This window comes from Macaca mulatta, chromosome 14, assembly GCF_049350105.2.
Source record: "Macaca mulatta isolate MMU2019108-1 chromosome 14, T2T-MMU8v2.0, whole genome shotgun sequence".
Classification (NCBI taxonomy): domain Eukaryota; kingdom Metazoa; phylum Chordata; class Mammalia; order Primates; family Cercopithecidae; genus Macaca; species Macaca mulatta.
Window position 1 is genome coordinate 89,973,558 of NC_133419.1, and position 17,273 is coordinate 89,990,830.

The following is a 17,273-nucleotide window of genomic DNA, read 5'->3' on the forward strand; positions in this document are numbered from 1 at the left end:
AGAATAGGTTAGGATGAGATGGAACAGGATGGGACAGGACAGGACAGAATAGAATAGGAAACGGGAAGAGACGAAATTATAATAATTGATATTATAGTATAGCAATCTAAGAAATAAGAGGGGTTCCAGGTAATGTAGGGAAGAAATATTGAGGCACTGGGACGCATAAGGGACAAACATTTCTGGCCCTTTAACACTACTAATTAACCCCACACATTAAATATTTTCTAACCTCTGGTTCCCTGGTGATACCATATTTCTATACTATATTTCTTATGGCTTGCTTTTCTTGTGTGCTGTTAAGACATTTAGCAAACAATTTTGGAAAAAATATTTTAACACGTATTAAAATTTTAATTTAAAAAACCCTAATATCCTGCTAGGTACAAAACAAAACATCTCCACTCATATTCCATCTCACAACCTTCCTAACCTATGATTGCTCATTAGGGTTGGTACAAGCTATCTACTATACTGTACTTTGCCATTCAGGCAGTTAGGGTGAGTTGTTTTCTACATTTTTATTTACCTATTTTTTAAGAAAATCCATTCCACTATTTGCACCTATGCTTTTAATGTTCTCTCTTATATTTTTTATTCTTATATATTTTCATTATATTTTTTATTTATATATTATATATATAGATATAGCATTTTGTTGTTTAAATGGTTACTATTATGTGCAGTTGATAAGAAAGATATATAGAAGTTAAATCATACTTAAAATACTACATTCATTCCTTAGGTCACACAATATACTTTAGTTTTCTTGCTGAAAACTAGTTATTACAATCAAATATCTTAATATTTGTAAACTCATTCCATATGTTGATATTATTTTCATATTTATCCTAATCTGACTAAATTCAACTGCTATAACAAGTAACTAAAAAAAATATTTTTTAGCAAAATGAACAACATATTTGTGCTCCTTTTTTAAAGAAAATCTAGCAGGCAAAACCAACAAACTACCATATAATATTTATATTACAACAGTATCCTTTATATTAATGATGATGCTATTTGAAACAGCAGGAAATTAGAGGTAATCTGAGTTTATGTGCCTGGAAGAATGGATATATAAAAAGTGGTAGATGTAAACTATGGAATACCATGTAGCAGTTGGAAGCAAGAAACAAAAGAAGCACACAGCCACATAAATAGACTTCAAAAATATAATACCAGATGAGAAAAATTAGGAAATTAAATAAGTCCTATGATCTAATGCCATTTTTGTGAATTATAAGATATATATACATAAAACACCCACAAAAGGATAAACATCAAGCACATTGGAAAGACTGCTATTGCAAGGAGGAGAATGCAGTGGTCCCCAAATGTTTTGGCACCAGGGATTGGTTTTAGGGAAGACAATTTTTCCACAGATTGGTGGAGGGGGCAGTGGTGATTTCAAGATGATTCAAGTGCATTACATTTATTGTGTACTTCATTTCTATTATTATTACATTGCAATATATAATGAAATAATTATACAACTCACCACAATGTAAAATCAGTGAGACCCCTGACCTTGTTTGCCTGAAACTAATTGGTCCTATCTGGGGGGTGATGGGAGATAATGACAAATCATCAGGCATTAGATTTTCATAAGGAGCTTGCAACCTAGATCCCTCCTATGCAGTTCACAATAAGGTTCACGCTCCTAAGAGAATCTAATGCCGCAGCTGATCTGACAGCAGGTGGAGCTCAGGTGGTAATACAAGCAATGGGGAGCCGCTGTAAATATAGATGAAGCTTTGCTTGCCTGCCAGCTGCTCACCTCCTGCTGTGTGGCCCGGTTCCTAACAGGCCAGGAACCAGTCCCTGTCTGTGGCTTGGGGACTGGGGAACCCTGGGAGAGTGGGATTGGATAATGGAGAATGATTAAATGGGTACATTAATAAATGAATGAATGATGAAGAAAGTAAAAGGGAGCCTTGCACAGAACCATGAGGATAGTGTGTTATGAATTGAGGTATATGTTTAATTTGAAACATCCTGTACTTGGTATTAAAAAGTCTTCAATTTTTTTTGTTTTTATGGAAATAATTCACTGTTACTGTCCTATAAAATGGGTCCTTTTCATGTGTGTCTCAATTTATGAGCTGCTTGAAAGAAGGTTTTAAAAAGGCCAAGAATTGGGGAGCTAAAATGTGGAAACCACAGCCAACTGGAAAGCAATTAACCATGAGCTTAAATATTTTTGAAATTCTAACTAAGAAAATAATATATACTGTCATTGGCAAAATATTTTTTCATATCACTTCAAAATGCATGCTTTGCTCTAAACTAGAAGGTATTTTCTTTCAGCTGTTGGAAATTTTTATAATCATTTTATAATCATTAATAAATGTTTATAAACAAATTTCAACTTCAAAACATTCTTAACTCCAAAGATGTTTTCTGAAATAAATAAGTCTTAGCATTGTCATAAATTTGTCTACTATAACCTGCCAATGGGATGAAGGGAATTAACACTTACTGAGGGCTTTACACTCATTTCTTCCTCACCTTGGTTAATCTTTTCTTTTCTTTCCCTGCCACTTTCCGCCCCCCGCCCCCCAAAAAATCTTGTAAGTGATATATTAGATCAAACTATGTTAAACTAAACGCAGGTTAACCTAAATTGTCATTTTTGTAAGTCAAAATGTTTCTATATTGAAATTTTCATGTGGCTCAATTAATAATATAAATCTCCATTGAAAACTGGGAAAACTGAGGCTTTCAAAGTTTTAATAAATCACTTACAGTTATATTTGTTAAGAGTTGAAGTTGAGATTTCAACTTAAATCAATTTACCACAAAATCTATGTTCTTTTCATGATATCATGCCACTCCCATTGATATTCTCGACTTTTCACAGATACTACCATAGTTGATATTCGAGCTGATAGACACTACGTGCTCAGGAAAAGGTGATAGCAGACACTTGATTTTAACAAGAATCAGAATGATGGTCATAAAGGACTTTAACAAATTAACTTTCATATACCTAAAATTTGTGTATTGCACAAAATGTATTTTCTTCAAACATGACACACTCAAGATTTAAACCCAGTACAAGTCTAAGGCCAATTTTCCTCAAGTAGATCAAAGTTAAAGAAACCTTATAGATCCATTCTCAGCCCATAAACTAAACTCTTCCAAGATTTACATTTGACTCATTCTTTCACTCTAATATTTTCTAAAAATGTACAAAATCAAAATAGTAAAACAGTTAGTTCAGTGATGGGTTTCACACAGTCCAAGTCAATCTCCAACCCCAGGGAATAATCACTTGTGCCAAGGAGTTTAAGGCTGTAGTACACTATGATCATGCCTGTAAATAGCCACTGCACTCCAGTCTGGGCAACATAATGAAATCCTGTTTTGTTTCGTCTTAAAAAAAAAATGAAATGTGGCCAAGGAAAATCAGTGAGAAATAAAAGTACTCTCATCACCCTATCTCCTAAGTATTCTCAATAGGTGGTTATTTTCTTGTTCTACAACTTTCTCACCTTATAAGATCTTCATCCTCCTGGAAATCCATGCTTTCATATAAGGTGGAGTAGCAGGGATTTTATTCGGGATAAGATGCTAAAGGAAAAGCATATAAAGGAAGGCATATTGGAAGAAAAGGAAGCTTACATAGAGAATCAAAAGTATAGGATAGCATGGGGATAAAAGAAACTTGTTTGGATCACTACCACTCCAGAACCTCCCACCGGACCTGAGCTTTCTATGATCATGTTAATGAGATTATTTGCAATTTGAAAATTCAATCATAAAGAAAAGAGATATAGTCAGAAAGGCATTCCATATAATTGTTTCTTAATTATACCCTATTGTTAAAATGTCTCCATTAGAAAAAAACTCTCAGCTATATAAAATTATACTTTGGTTATGTCACTCATGTCTTCTTCCCTTAAAATATATCAGACCTCTGAAAGTCTTGATATGGGTGGGGAGACCTTGAACAATCCTTTCATGGATTCCCATATCCATGAAAACCTTTGATAGTTTCCATTTAGAGATGAGAGCCATTGCCAAATTCAACTTTCCAATTTCTAAAGATGAACACAATCTCTACTGATTGAACGAAGTCCTTCTTTTCCTTTATTTACTTTTCCTTTAGTCTCATTGTCAGAACTGAAAGTAAACTACTTTTCACTAGACATTTTTTTATCACATTGCTTGAGTTTTATTATATCAATAAGTTGCAATAGGATGTAATTCTAGGAATCACACAGACTCACTCTCTACTTATGTAATTTGCTCTTTCAGTCGTCCATTGGTATATGCGGGGGATTGGTTCCAGGATCCCCGCATATACCAAATTCTGTGCCTATTCAAGTGCCCCAGTGGGCCCCGTGGAATTGGCCTCCAGGAAAAGTTGGTCCTTAGTATGTTTGGGTTTCACATCCTACAAATCCACATTTGGTTGAAAACAATCTGCATGTAACTGGACCTGAGCAGTTCAAATCTTTGCTGTTAAAGAGTCAACTGTATATACTTGTTTTACTATTAATTACAATATGTCACAGACTGTTATGATCCTACTTCAACAGTCACACTGCAAAGGTAAAGCATATTGCATGCTAAGGGTTGACTGCCTTTTTTTTTTTTTTTTTTTTTTTTTTTTGTCATGAAGACAAACGTCTCATTCCTTTCTTCAAACTTTCCTTAATGATGTCCAGGGGAGCAATGTTATGGCACCATGACTGCAGCCTTAAAAGCTTTGTGAAATGATAGGAGACAGAAACACTACATAACAACAATCTTTCACATCTGTGAAACGTAATTCTTCAAACTACTTTCTTATCTGTTAAGTCATAATGCTCAGCACAATATTCTGAGGTGAATAGAATATTTCCACCATGTTTTCCTGACGTATAAAACAGCAAGGTGAATTATGCTATGAGGCTGTGAAGGATGAGAGCAGAGGGAGGAAAGAAGACGACTGACACTTTTAGAGCTCCTAGTATATAATAGATTCATGTTAGGTACCTATAATCAATAAGCAAATTGCTTACAAATTCTGTTCTTCAGCTTCCTCTTATGAATAGAACCTACCTTGTAGGATAGTGGAGACTATAGCAAAGAACATAACAGGAACTTGGCACAATGTTAGGCCCATGAAAAGATTGCAATGGAAGCTAGCTTTAGCTATTATTATTATGTATTTTAATTTTCTTTAACATTTACAGTAATCTGAGATAGTTAATTTATCTTATTTATCTGTTGAAAATTCCAAGATTCAGTGAAGCTTAATAAAAACTATTAAATAATGTTTTGTTGAATGAAATGTGTTCCACCTCAAACTAAAATTCCACCCAACAATCATAGCCAAATTGCCACAAACTTTGTGCCAATAACAAATTGCAGCAAATAGCCTTCCTCTCTCCAGAGGATCAGGGAGGCAGCCAAAAGTCAACCAAAGGACTGAAGGTAACATGTTCCTACTGACCAGCAAACATACAACCTCATCATCAAACATCCATTTATTAAGCACCCTTGTGAGCAGTGAAATAATAGATCAAAGGGTAAATCTCTGTCCTAGATGTCATCTCATTTGCTCAGCATCTGTATGCTTAGCAAATCCCTTCCATCTTTATGTTTCTGAATTCTTTTTAACATACACACACACACACACACACACACACACACCCCACACACACAATATACAATATTACCATTTGGTCCTATTCATTGTATTGATGCTATTAATACTAGTTACCATTATTTAATATTTATAGTAATAGTTACCAATTTGCTGAATGCCTATGTACCAAGTGCTAAGCACTTCACCTGTATTTTCTCATGCTATCCTGCCATCTAAACTAATAGTAGGGCTTAAGCCCTATTTTATGAGTAGGGTTTACACCTAGGCTGAGAGAATAGTATGTCAAAATCACAAATGGAGAGAAATGCTTAACCACAATTCAAACTCATATCCATATAGCTCCAAAGCCCATAACCTTTTCTGTAAGAAATTATTGGGAGTTATACCTGATGTAAATGACAAGTTGATGGGTGCTGACAAGTTGATGGGTGCAGCACAGCAACATGGCACAAGTATACTTATGTAACAAACCTGCACGTTATGCACATGTACCCTAGAACTTAAAGTATAATAATAAAAAAATAATAATAATTATTATTTTTCTCTCCAGAATTACCTAGGCAATTTTAAAATCAGTTTTATGATAAACACAATGCTTAGCATGATGGACATGAAGAAACATCGACCAGGAGTTAGAGGACCTACAATCCACATTCAGCTTTGCACTGAGTCCATAAAGAAAGCATTTAACTCTATGAAATTCATCCATCAAAGCGGGTAAATGGACTAGAACAGTCCACAGTTCTACAGGCTCCTCTCCCTCCAGGCTGAGTGTTGCCCAGAAGGAAGTATACACAACTATGACTAGGACTAGGGCTACGACAACTGCTGCTATTATTGGCCTCAGTGGTGTGCAAGGTAAAGTAGTTCCTCAATATTCACTACATCCTTTTCTGGGAGTCAGTTCCCTGAATTCATACTCTTGATGTCAAAATCTAACAAATCAATATAAAATATTGATGCTACTCCTCAGAGGTGCTAATTCACCTGATTTTCTTCTTCGAGGTCATGGAGGGAATAAAGGGTTGTGTAAGAGCATGTTTAAAATAGTTGTAGGGTGGGGCTAAGAATAAAGCTCGACAAACCTCTAAGGAGGAGCATTGCAACACCTTCCTAAAAGGTCCTGGGAAGGACCCTTGTGCTATGTCATTCTGGAATGCTAGTGCCCAGCTGGGCTTCTACAATTAAGGAGAAAAAAAAAAAAAACTACATTAACTTCAAATTAACTTCTCAAAATGCATGCTTAGCTTCCAGAGGAAGACTGACAAAGTTGGTAGATGTACCAAGTTGAATTTACCTCACAATGTGACTATATTTGGACACAATCTTTAAAGGGGTAATTAAGGTTAAATGAGTTCATTGGGATGGGCCCTAATCCAGTATGACTGGTACCCTCATAAGAAGAGATTAAGACAGATACCTAGAAGGAAGGCCATGAAAAAACATTGGAAGAAGAGAGCCCTCCATAAGCCAAGGAGAGAGGCCCTCAGAAGAAACCAACCCTGCTGACACCTTCATCTTGGACTTCTAGCTTATAGAACTATGAAGAAATTTCTTTCCTTTAAACCACCCAGTCTGTGGTAGTTTGTTATGGCAGCCCTAGCAAACTAACAGAGTAGGTATTAGTTATACAAGTCCACCTCAAATATAAGTTATACAAGTCCACTGCATATATAAGAATAATGCATATATGCTTACATTTACTTCTGATCAAATGCTTCTTAGCAGATACAAAAACACACTAACATGCAAACAGAGGGAAACACAAACAGTACATTCAGTGCCACCATGGCAAAATGTATAAGGACCTTAGATAAGAGTAGAGAATTCCAGGTTCTAATACTACCTGTTTCAGAACCTCACCTGGAAAGTAGAGTGATTGAGAGCATGGTCTTCAGTTTCAGACAGGTGTGGGTTCAACCTAGGCTTATCTACTAGTCAGCTATGTAACCTAACTACTCAGAAAGTTACCGAACCACTCAGAATCTCAGTTTCTCAATTCTGTAAAAAGCAAATAGTTCCTAATCTAAGCTTCTCAATTCTGTAAAAAGCAATAATTCCTATCTTCTACAGTTGTTACAAGGATTCAATTAAATATAAGGATTAAATGAGATTATAAAAGTAAGGGGCCAAGAACTGTGTCTGAGACATGATATATAGTCAATAAATGGTAACAGTTGCTACTAGGTTGAGCCATATACAATGGCTGATATTTGTTTTTGATCTACCAAAATGGCAATTCTATATGATTCAACCTAATATTAATGTTGCAAAGAGACAACAGAGCACAAGTGGCTCAGAATACAAATTTCGTCAACAGATAAATGGAAAAGGAAAACATGGTATATATACATAATGGGATATGACTCAGCTTTACAAAAAAAGAAGGAAATCCTGTCATTTGTGACAACATGAATGAACCTGAAGGACATCAAGTAAAATAAGTCAGGCACAGAAAGACAAATACCACATAATGTTACTTATATGTGGAATCTAAGAAAGAATGTAACTGAATTTACAGAAGTAGAGAGTAGAATGGTAGTTACCAGGAACTGGTGGGGATGGGAGGGGGTTGGGTAGCTGTTATTCAAAGGATACAAAATTTCAGATAGACAGGAAGAATAAGTTCAAGAGATCTATTGTACAACAGGGTAACTATAGTTTATAACAATATATTCTTGAAAATTGCTAAGACAGTAGATTTTGTGCTTTTATCACAAAAAAAGGTAAGCATGTAAGGTAATATACATGGTAATTAGCTCGACTTAGCCATTTCACAGTATACACATATTTCAAAATATCATGTGGTACACAAAAAATACAATTTGCATTTATCAGTTAAAATTTTATGAAACAAGAATACAAGTTCCGGAACCAGGATCTTTGGGCTAGAGTCTTGCCTCTGTCCCTCACTAGCAAGTTATAGAACCCCTCTAACTCGGCCAGGCGCGGTGACTGATGCCTGTAATCCAGGCCGAGATGGGCGGATCAAAAGGTCAGCAGATCGAGACCATCCTGGCCAACAGGGTGAAACTCCGTCTCTACTAAACATACAAAAAAATTAGCCAGGAATGGTGGCGGGAGCCTGTAGTCCCAGCTACTCGGGAGGCTGAGGCAGGAGAATGGCGTGAACCCGGGAGGCGGAGCTTGCAGTGAGCCGAGACGGGGCCACTGTGCAGCCTGGGCGACAAAGCGAGACTCCGTCTCAAAAAAAAAAAAAAAAAAAATCCCTCTAACTCAATTTCTCATCTACAAAACAAAAACTTGAAAACATGCCCTCCATACTATGACTGAGAGAATTAAGTAAATTAATCAGTGCAAAGCTCTTAGACTAATATCTAGTATTAGCCAGTTATCACTGATCTCAATGTTATTGATATTATTCATATCATTTATTAAAAAATAAAGATTTGACTATCTTTTAGATTCATTCTAACTTCCAATTCTATGCTGTTTGGGATGATATTGATAAAGGAGAATTATGCAGTTGGCATTTAGCTATATATCACAACGAGGTTAAATATTGAGCCTTAGAATTCTGATAAATATTGTGAAATCAGAAAAAAGTTAAATAAAAATGTCTCATAATTCCTTCACAATTTATCGACAAGTCTCAAACAACTATAATACTAAAAATATATTTTATTTTGAGAGTAAATCTATCATTTTCCCTAGCTTCTTAAATTGCTAGACATTTTGAAGGATCATTTCACCTAAAACGTAAAGCAAGTAGTCCATACAGTGTGGGGTTTAAAATGTTCTTGTGTGTGTTCATACAGCTGTTCATTATAGAAGGCTAATATTGGACTAAGGAGAATAATAGACTAGTGAACAAGTCACTAATTCAGTAGGTGATAGTGAACAAATCACTTCAATCTCATTTTTCCATTTTGGAAAATGAAAAGTAATCTAAGTAAAGATATCAAGGTTCCCTTCCAAGTCTAAAATTCTATGAATCAGTGTCTATTGTAAATAGATAAAGAATATAATTTCATCAAAGAAATATAACCCATTTCCTCTGCCAATAAACAAGGAGAAAATTGTTTTTAAATAGCAGAATGTGAAGAATAAAAACAAGCAAAATAACACTCATCTAAACATGTCCCCTGAATTGTTACCATAACGTGTGCCTGAGCAACTCTAACTAGTTACTTTTATGGTCTGTATAATTAGGAATTAATGACCAAATCTTTTCTGAAAGTAACAGGGACCGTATATTAATTATCAGCAGAATTAAAGCTGCTCAGGCCAGCTGTGAAACCAACGTTGACTTAAAGTCCTAGGTCCATTTGTCCAGAGACTCCAGCCTCTGACCTTAAGAAATACACATGACATCAGATTTCTGTCTCTGTAAAATGTTATGATATAACTTCTAGGACTCTTGAAAGGGTAAATTAGTTAATGTTTCTAATGGATAATGATTGACTAAAGAAAGATAATCCCAGTGTTTCATTAGAAAGAATCTGAATGCACATGTATACATATGTAACAAACCTGCACCTTGTGCACATGTACCCTAGAACTTAAAGTATAAGAAAAAAATAATAATAATAAAAAGAAAGAATCTGAATGCTCATAACTTTCTTCCAGAGAGCATAGGTATTCCAATAAAAGTTGTTTTCTTTTTTTTTTTTAAAAAAAAAAAAAGCTTCATGATCATGCAGCAGAACTAAAACAATATTTGTGAATAAAAGCAAAATTAAAATTAAAATCTCATCATGACACTATGCAAATAACTAGTTTGAAATTGAATAGTTTGGAGGGAAAAAATATATGTATACATAACTAAGACGTTGAATATATATATATATATATATAAAACTAGGACACATTGAATCTAATATCATAAAATCATTCTTCTTTCAAGTTAAAATGTTTATGAGAATTACATGATATGCTTTAATTATTAAAATGTAAAAAATGCAACTCAAAACAGGTAAACATGAATTCAGGAGCTCCTATAAATGATGTTTTGAGTTAAACTGCCACAGCATTTCCAAAAAAAAAAAAGAAAACTACATTTCTGAGAGTTGAACACAACCTGTTACTACTTTCTATGAAGTGCAAGCAACTACATTTTCCATTCCTTGAAAATAAATAAATAAAAATAGATTTAATCTTAAGCAATCAATGACATCCCTTATGTACCCTTATTTAAAAGATTACTATGGGGCAGTGGAACAGGCTATTGTTTGGTTTGTTTGTTTGCTTGTTTGGGTGCTCATTTTGGCTTCTCTCAATAGATTTTTTTTTCCTCTTAGCTAATTTTAAGATTCCGAAACTCATGACATGTCACAATTAAACATCTCCTAGGAAGTGCACAGTCTGACTAGCACATTAATTCAGGCATAAACCAGCCGTGACCATGTTGCCTCCAGTCTGGATCAGACCAGTCTGGGAAAAGATAATCATGATGAGAAGCCACAATAAAACATATTAATCTCAGTGTTATTTTATCTTCCAGCAATTAAGATCTTATTTTTTCTGTCAATTCATATGTATTTTTTTAGTCTTTAATTTTATTCTGAGAATAGTAACCCTGAAATAAAAGTGGATATTCTAGTTCTGAGAAGTAAATACTTTCATCTTCATTCTCAAAGGTTTTCACCTCCAGAAAAGTCAGAAGATGAGACAGAAGCCAGGGAGATTTTTATACTTCTATACCAATAATATTTACTTATTTATTTATTTTAGAGGAAGGGTCTAGCTGTGTCACCCCCGCTGGAGTACCGTGACCCAATTGTAGCTCACTGCAGCCTCAAAACTCCTGGGCTCAAGCAATCCTCCTGCCTCAGCCTTCCAAGTAGCTGCAATTACATGCATGTGCCACGCCCAGCTAATGTGTGTGTGTGTGTGTGTGTGTGTGTGTGTGTGTGTGTGTGTGTGTATTTTTTTGTAAAGATGGGGTCTCACTTTGTTGTTCTGACTAGTCTCAAACCCCTGGCTTCAAGCAATGCTCCCACCATGGCCTCCCAAACCAATGATTTTTGTAGTTCCACAACTTCACATCTGTTGACAATTCTTGCTTAATAGAGGAGGAGCAAGAGGACTACCCATGTCCCGATGTCTGTTTTACTGCCTGGTTAGTTGGCTACATATTATTAAAATCAATGTCACTGGTTTCTTTTTTCTTTTTTAATGTGCTACTGGAAAACTTTAAATTACATATATATGACTTGCTGAATATTTCTGTTGGCCAGCACCGGTAAAAATTAATACTAACCAGTGGTATAAGTATCTGAGATGGGCCAGTGAAGTTGTTCAGAAAAGCTATGTAGTATGACGAAAAAGCAGATGCCAGACAGGGATGTATTCAAATCCTAGGTCCTACACTGACCATTCAAAGGGATTTGAGTGAGTCATACAGCTTCCTCAGCCCATGTTTCCTCATAAGTAAAACAGAGAGAACAGTTTCCTAGCTTAAACAAAACATTTGTAAAATTCCTGGCATATCACAGGTATAAATAAACATTTGAATAAAAAGTCATTCTTAAAAAAAATAGAGATTTTCAAGCAGTTACCAAGAATTAACTGCTTCTCATTGTCTGTGTCTTCCAATAAATGGACCACATTCTGTGGGTCCTTCCTGCCTATAATACTAGTACAACTTTGTTATTACCTTACTTTGCACAGATGAATGATAGCAGCTTTATAGTCAATGCTATTACCAAAATGTTCAGCAATGAAAGTATTATTTCTATTTGCATTTTAAATGGTACAATGAAATACATTTCCAGAGATAACATCATGATTTTTACAAACCTAAAATCCACCTAAAAGAGACTTATACCTAGACTCTCTTCAGGAATCCCACACGTCTATAGCAGCGGGACTAAGTGTTTGAAAAGTTCTAAGATGCACCACCCTAAGATGCTAAGTTCATAATATATAGTTATTAAAAATGTAAGACATGAGAGTCAGCAATATTTCTTTAAAAACTAATTCTATCTCTTCGTTATACTACATTTCTTTGCAATTTGAAAAGTGCCTGCAAATTGTTACTCTATGAAATAATACAAGAGTCATTATAAGATTAGAAAAGATAAGCCTAGGACACAAAATTAAACACTATTTCATAAATTATAAAACTGTAGGAGTTTCTTTTCCAATTAAAAGTAATATACAGACTGAAAATACCTATTCCAAAATAGCTTAGATAAATTAATGACTAGAAAGTTCATAACAGGTAATTACTGAAAAGTTTATAGGTCATATTTCATCTCTCAGCATGTAGAAAGACCATTGCTTTCCACAGTGATTCTTGGTAAAATGAAGAATACTTACTAGATAGCTCAAATATCAGTTCACTATAATTATTCTTGTGTGTTCATGAAAACTAACTTATAACAACCTCTCCTTTATTGAATCTGTTTCTTATCCTTTTTGCTCCTAGTCTTCTATTTGGTCCTTTAATCATTTTTTTCTTCATTCCCTTGATCAGTATTTATCAAGCCCTATGTGCCAGCAGTCCTTGAAGCTCATTAGCCTGTCTATTATTGAAGCAGAAGCAGTGAAGTGGGATAGAGAGGTGAAACACAGTTTTAAATGTTCTCCAAATTTGTTGGTTTATGTTTCTGTGCATATGTGATCTTAATCATATCTGACTTATCACCAAAATAAATTTGAAATTCTGTTATACAGTAAGTTCATAAAAATTAAAGTGTTGGTTTCCAAAACAATTATTTTTTTAAAAAATAAGATGTTATTTTAGTTTATACTATGTCACAGAGCTAAAATCCAAAGATCAGTTATGGCTTTCTAGGTTATTACAATAAATTTCCAATTCTTAGATTTTACATTAATACAAATACCTCATGACCCAGAGCAAATTTTACTATTGTATATCTAAAGACTTTTCTCCAAGTTGTTCATCAAGTTATGTAATAGATGTGATAAAACTTCCACTGAAAAACGTCCTATTCATTAACTTACACCTAAGGGGGAAATACTAGAAAACAAAACTAAAAAGTTATCAAACGTCATGTGTTTATTAGAAGAAACCTTCACTTGTTTATTGAATTACAATTATTTACTTGTTGGTTTTTCCATTATATTGTAAAGCAACTTGAGGGGCAAAGTTAGGTTTTACTCTCTGGGTGCCAATCTGAAAAGTATAGGTTTCAAGACAGTTCCTGGATTGGGTGGATGAAAGAAATAAACATTCAAATTGAAGAGTTACCAATAAAATAGGTTTAGCTTTACAGACTATTTTTTTCCAACCCATTGGCTTAAAACCTAGAAGTTAAACTTTATAAAGTATGTGATCAACAGATTATGATATTACTTTGTTGTATAAATATTAATTAATTAATTCAACTGCAACTTGTTGCAGGCTTAATATGTGCCAATCACTAGTCTGGGTACTGAGAATTACAGATAAATAAGATCCGTCCATGTAAAGCACAGAACGGAGAGCTGGTTCCACTGAATTTGTCTGAACTCATCTTAATTTTAAGTAGTCATGAAACCATGAAAAAAAAAAAAAAAAGCAGAATGTGTTTTTTATTCTCCCCCGACCCCAAAATGCGAAATCTATTTTTTCAGGTTCCTTAAGTTTTTGCAGTGTTTTACACTTTTTGCTTGTTGCTTAGAAAATGCAATCTCAACTGAGCTTGGTGACTCACGCCTGTAATTCCAGCACTTTGGGAGGCTGAGGCAGGCGGATCACTTGAGGTCAGGAGTTCTAGAGCAGCCTGACCAACAAGGTGAAACCTCATCTCTACTAAAAATACAAAAATTAGCCAGGCATGCTGGTACGTGCCTGTAGTCCCAGCTACTCAGAAGGCTGAGGCAGGAGAATTGCTTGAACCAGACAAATGGAGGTTGCAGTGAGCCGAGATCACTACATTGCACTCCAGCCTGGGCACTGCAGCAAGACTCTGTCTCAAAACAAACAAACAAACAAAAAATGCAATCTCCTTGTACAAAGCAATATGCCTTCAGTGACACTATCTTCTGTTAAGCAGTCAAATAAGAAGGAGATGGAATGGAAGAATAATATCAGAAACATCATAGAAAAGAGAGAAAGAAAAATATTAACATAAAATAAATCAGAAAAAATGTTTTGCCCAGTATCTTTCTCATATTATACTAGAATTCTGGAATATCATCAGCCACTAACCCAAAACAAGTACTGAGAACTGCCCAGAAATGAATAACCCCATTAGACCCACACTTTGTGAGAGTTGTCAGTAAAAGCAAACAGTGCAGAAATCCTCTGGATAAGCTCATGAGCAGGCTAAAAGCACTGATAAGGGTAAATTAAAAGCTTGTCACTGGTTGGTCCTTCTAGTGAATCAGATCCTTCAGGATACTTAGCAGCTGGCAATAAGTAGCAATTTTTTTTAAGGCACCAATAACCTGGTCTGGCAGGTTCATTCGTTTCACTTCAGCAGAAGTGAACCTTTGGTTCTTGAGAGAGTCAGTCTTTCTAACTTGTACAAGCGTAAATGATAAATCAAGAAAATGTGACCACTTTAGAGAACAACAAATGTTTCTAAAGTGAAGAGTGCACATTTCTTTAACGAATGGAACTGACCAAACCTGCAGCAAAGTCTGCCAATGTTAAACCCATTCCACCAGATCATCCAAGTTCAACTTACTTACCCCCAGCATCTGGTGGAGGTAGTGATACTCTGGCCCTTGGTTATACAGCAAGAAGGTTTTCCAGAAAAGTAGGACATTCATCGACAGCCAGATAAGCTAAACCAATCAGACATGAGAGACAGAAAACAAAAATTGAAAATAATTATTACCTGATGAATAGAAACCACAGGTAAATTCTTGGCCACGGTGCTTTCAATGGAACCTAAACCAGTAACTGCAGTAAGCATTTTCAATGAACCAGCAAGCTGAAAACCACTCAGAGGAAAACAAATCTGACTTTACCCGGCCCTTTCACCTGAGACTAAGCATTTGGGTTGCAAATAGGTCTCCTAAATGATTTACAGCTATCCCCTGCCATACAAAATGAGATTAAGAAATTAATGACATCACCATACCCCAAGCGAACAGAAGTAATCTGGGAAAAGAACAAAGGGAGCAAAAATGTTTAAAGGGTAAAGGAAAAGCTGTGTTCACTGAAAATGACCTCTTCTCTCTTCCTCCACATCTCCTCTCTCATCAATGTGCAGAAAAATTCTCATGCATTTTGGGGACAGGCGCGAGGTGGGGGAGTGTTCATTGTTATCTCCAGCATAAAGTTTTGTTAGTGGAGAATGTTCGAATTAAGGCAAAACTTCCACTTCCAGCTTCCCACCCGTGCACGCTCAGAGAATGAATCAAAATCGCTGCAGGACAGAGAAAACGCACGGAGAGCCTAGCCCGCCATCCTACCAGGCAGAGGTGTTTAACCCCTTCGTTGGCTAGCCAGCTCCTCCAGGACACAGCCATGCCGCCGGCCCCGCCGCGCTGCGCTCTGTGCCCGCCGACCCCGAGAAGGAGCGGGCGGCGGCCGGGGCAGCGGTTACAGTTGCACGGCCTGCGGGGCCTCTGAGCGAGGACCGAGGGTCAAAGACTGAGGGGAAGCCCGAAGACCCGGCGCCGAGCCAGCCCGGGCGGGGTCTGCTACCCAGAGCCGGGTTTTCCGGGTGCCCTGACTCCGACCCGCACCGGGTCAGCTCTGCCCACTCCGCTGCCCCGACGCCCAGCGCTCCGAGCGCGAGGGCCAGGCTGCACCAGTCTGCTCCGCCGCGCCGGCCCCTTTGTCTACGGGCGAGCCTGTTGTTGTGGCTGCTGCTGTTCAGGATGTCCCGGGTGGGAACTTGGAGGCGTCCCCCGCAGCCTCTAGCCCGGCCTGCCAGGCTCCAAAATACTGGCAAACATGTGAACAATGCTACTTATACTAAAAGTGGGGACCCTCGCCGCCCCGTCGTATACACACGCACACACACACATACACATCCAGCTCTTTTGGACTGGTTGTTTTCCCCCAAAAGAGTTCATCTCAAAGAGCCTTGGTAACGAAATTTGATCCGGAAACAGTCTTTTATGCACTAGCTCACATTTCTCCCACCCTTCCTCAGCAAATTATCCCACTCCCAAACTAAAGGCCCTCCGATAGCACTTACCTAAGGCTTCCCACTAGCCACCAGTTTCTTTATCCCCTTGCCCGCCCATCCCATACTGATAAAAAGGTTTTAAGACATTACTGAATAAGAAGAACCCAGGGAATTAATGGTTAAAGCTGATGTAATTCTTAGGGGCTCTAGGGGAACTTAGATTCACTGTATTCTGGAATCTTTTTGTTTTACTACTCAGTCTGTTCAGTAAGTAATAGGAATCCTCTCAATCTTGTACCAGAGGCCCAGTGAAGAGTGAGAAGGGTGTGGAGGTGACCCAGGTACCTATACGACACTGCAACAAATCAGTATTAGAAAAGAGAGAGAAAAAAAAAATGTCATTCATGTAGAAAAATATCCAATGCAAAATAGATATCCAGTAAAGGTTTGTTAAACCAAAAACTTTTCCAAATTTAACAACTAATGAGAGACAGAAAAAGTTTACTACTAGTTGCCTAATCAAATGGCTTTTAAACTCTTAAAAAAAAAAAAAAAAAACTTACAAGATAGGCCATAGGATGTAATTAAAACTAAAATTTCAAAAAATAATACTACTCTCACTATATGCAATATACTTATTCCAATTAATTTAATGAACCGATTGATTGCAG

The 17,273-nt window shown here is 36.4% G+C and overlaps 1 protein-coding gene across 5 annotated transcripts in view; it reads right to left on the reverse strand.

The window, feature by feature from the left end:
- Nucleotides 1-16,534, reverse strand: part of NOX4 (NADPH oxidase 4) — a 170,725-nt gene extending 154,191 nt beyond the window's left edge. For 2 of the 5 annotated variants that reach the window (XM_001105331.5, XM_001105410.5), the window contains exons 1-2: nucleotides 15,938-16,534; nucleotides 15,209-15,304 (exon numbers count right to left, since the gene is read on the reverse strand). In XM_001105331.5, coding sequence (XP_001105331.1) covers nucleotides 15,209-15,304; nucleotides 15,938-15,994 — 153 coding nt within the window. In that variant the 5' untranslated portion in view covers nucleotides 15,995-16,534. Of the gene's footprint in view, nucleotides 1-15,208; nucleotides 15,305-15,357; nucleotides 15,536-15,937 lie in introns of those variants that run through there. The other 3 variants (XM_002799737.4, XM_077964902.1, XM_015115392.3) reach the window with 3 other exon arrangements.
- Between the last annotated feature and the right edge of the window lie 739 nt (nucleotides 16,535-17,273).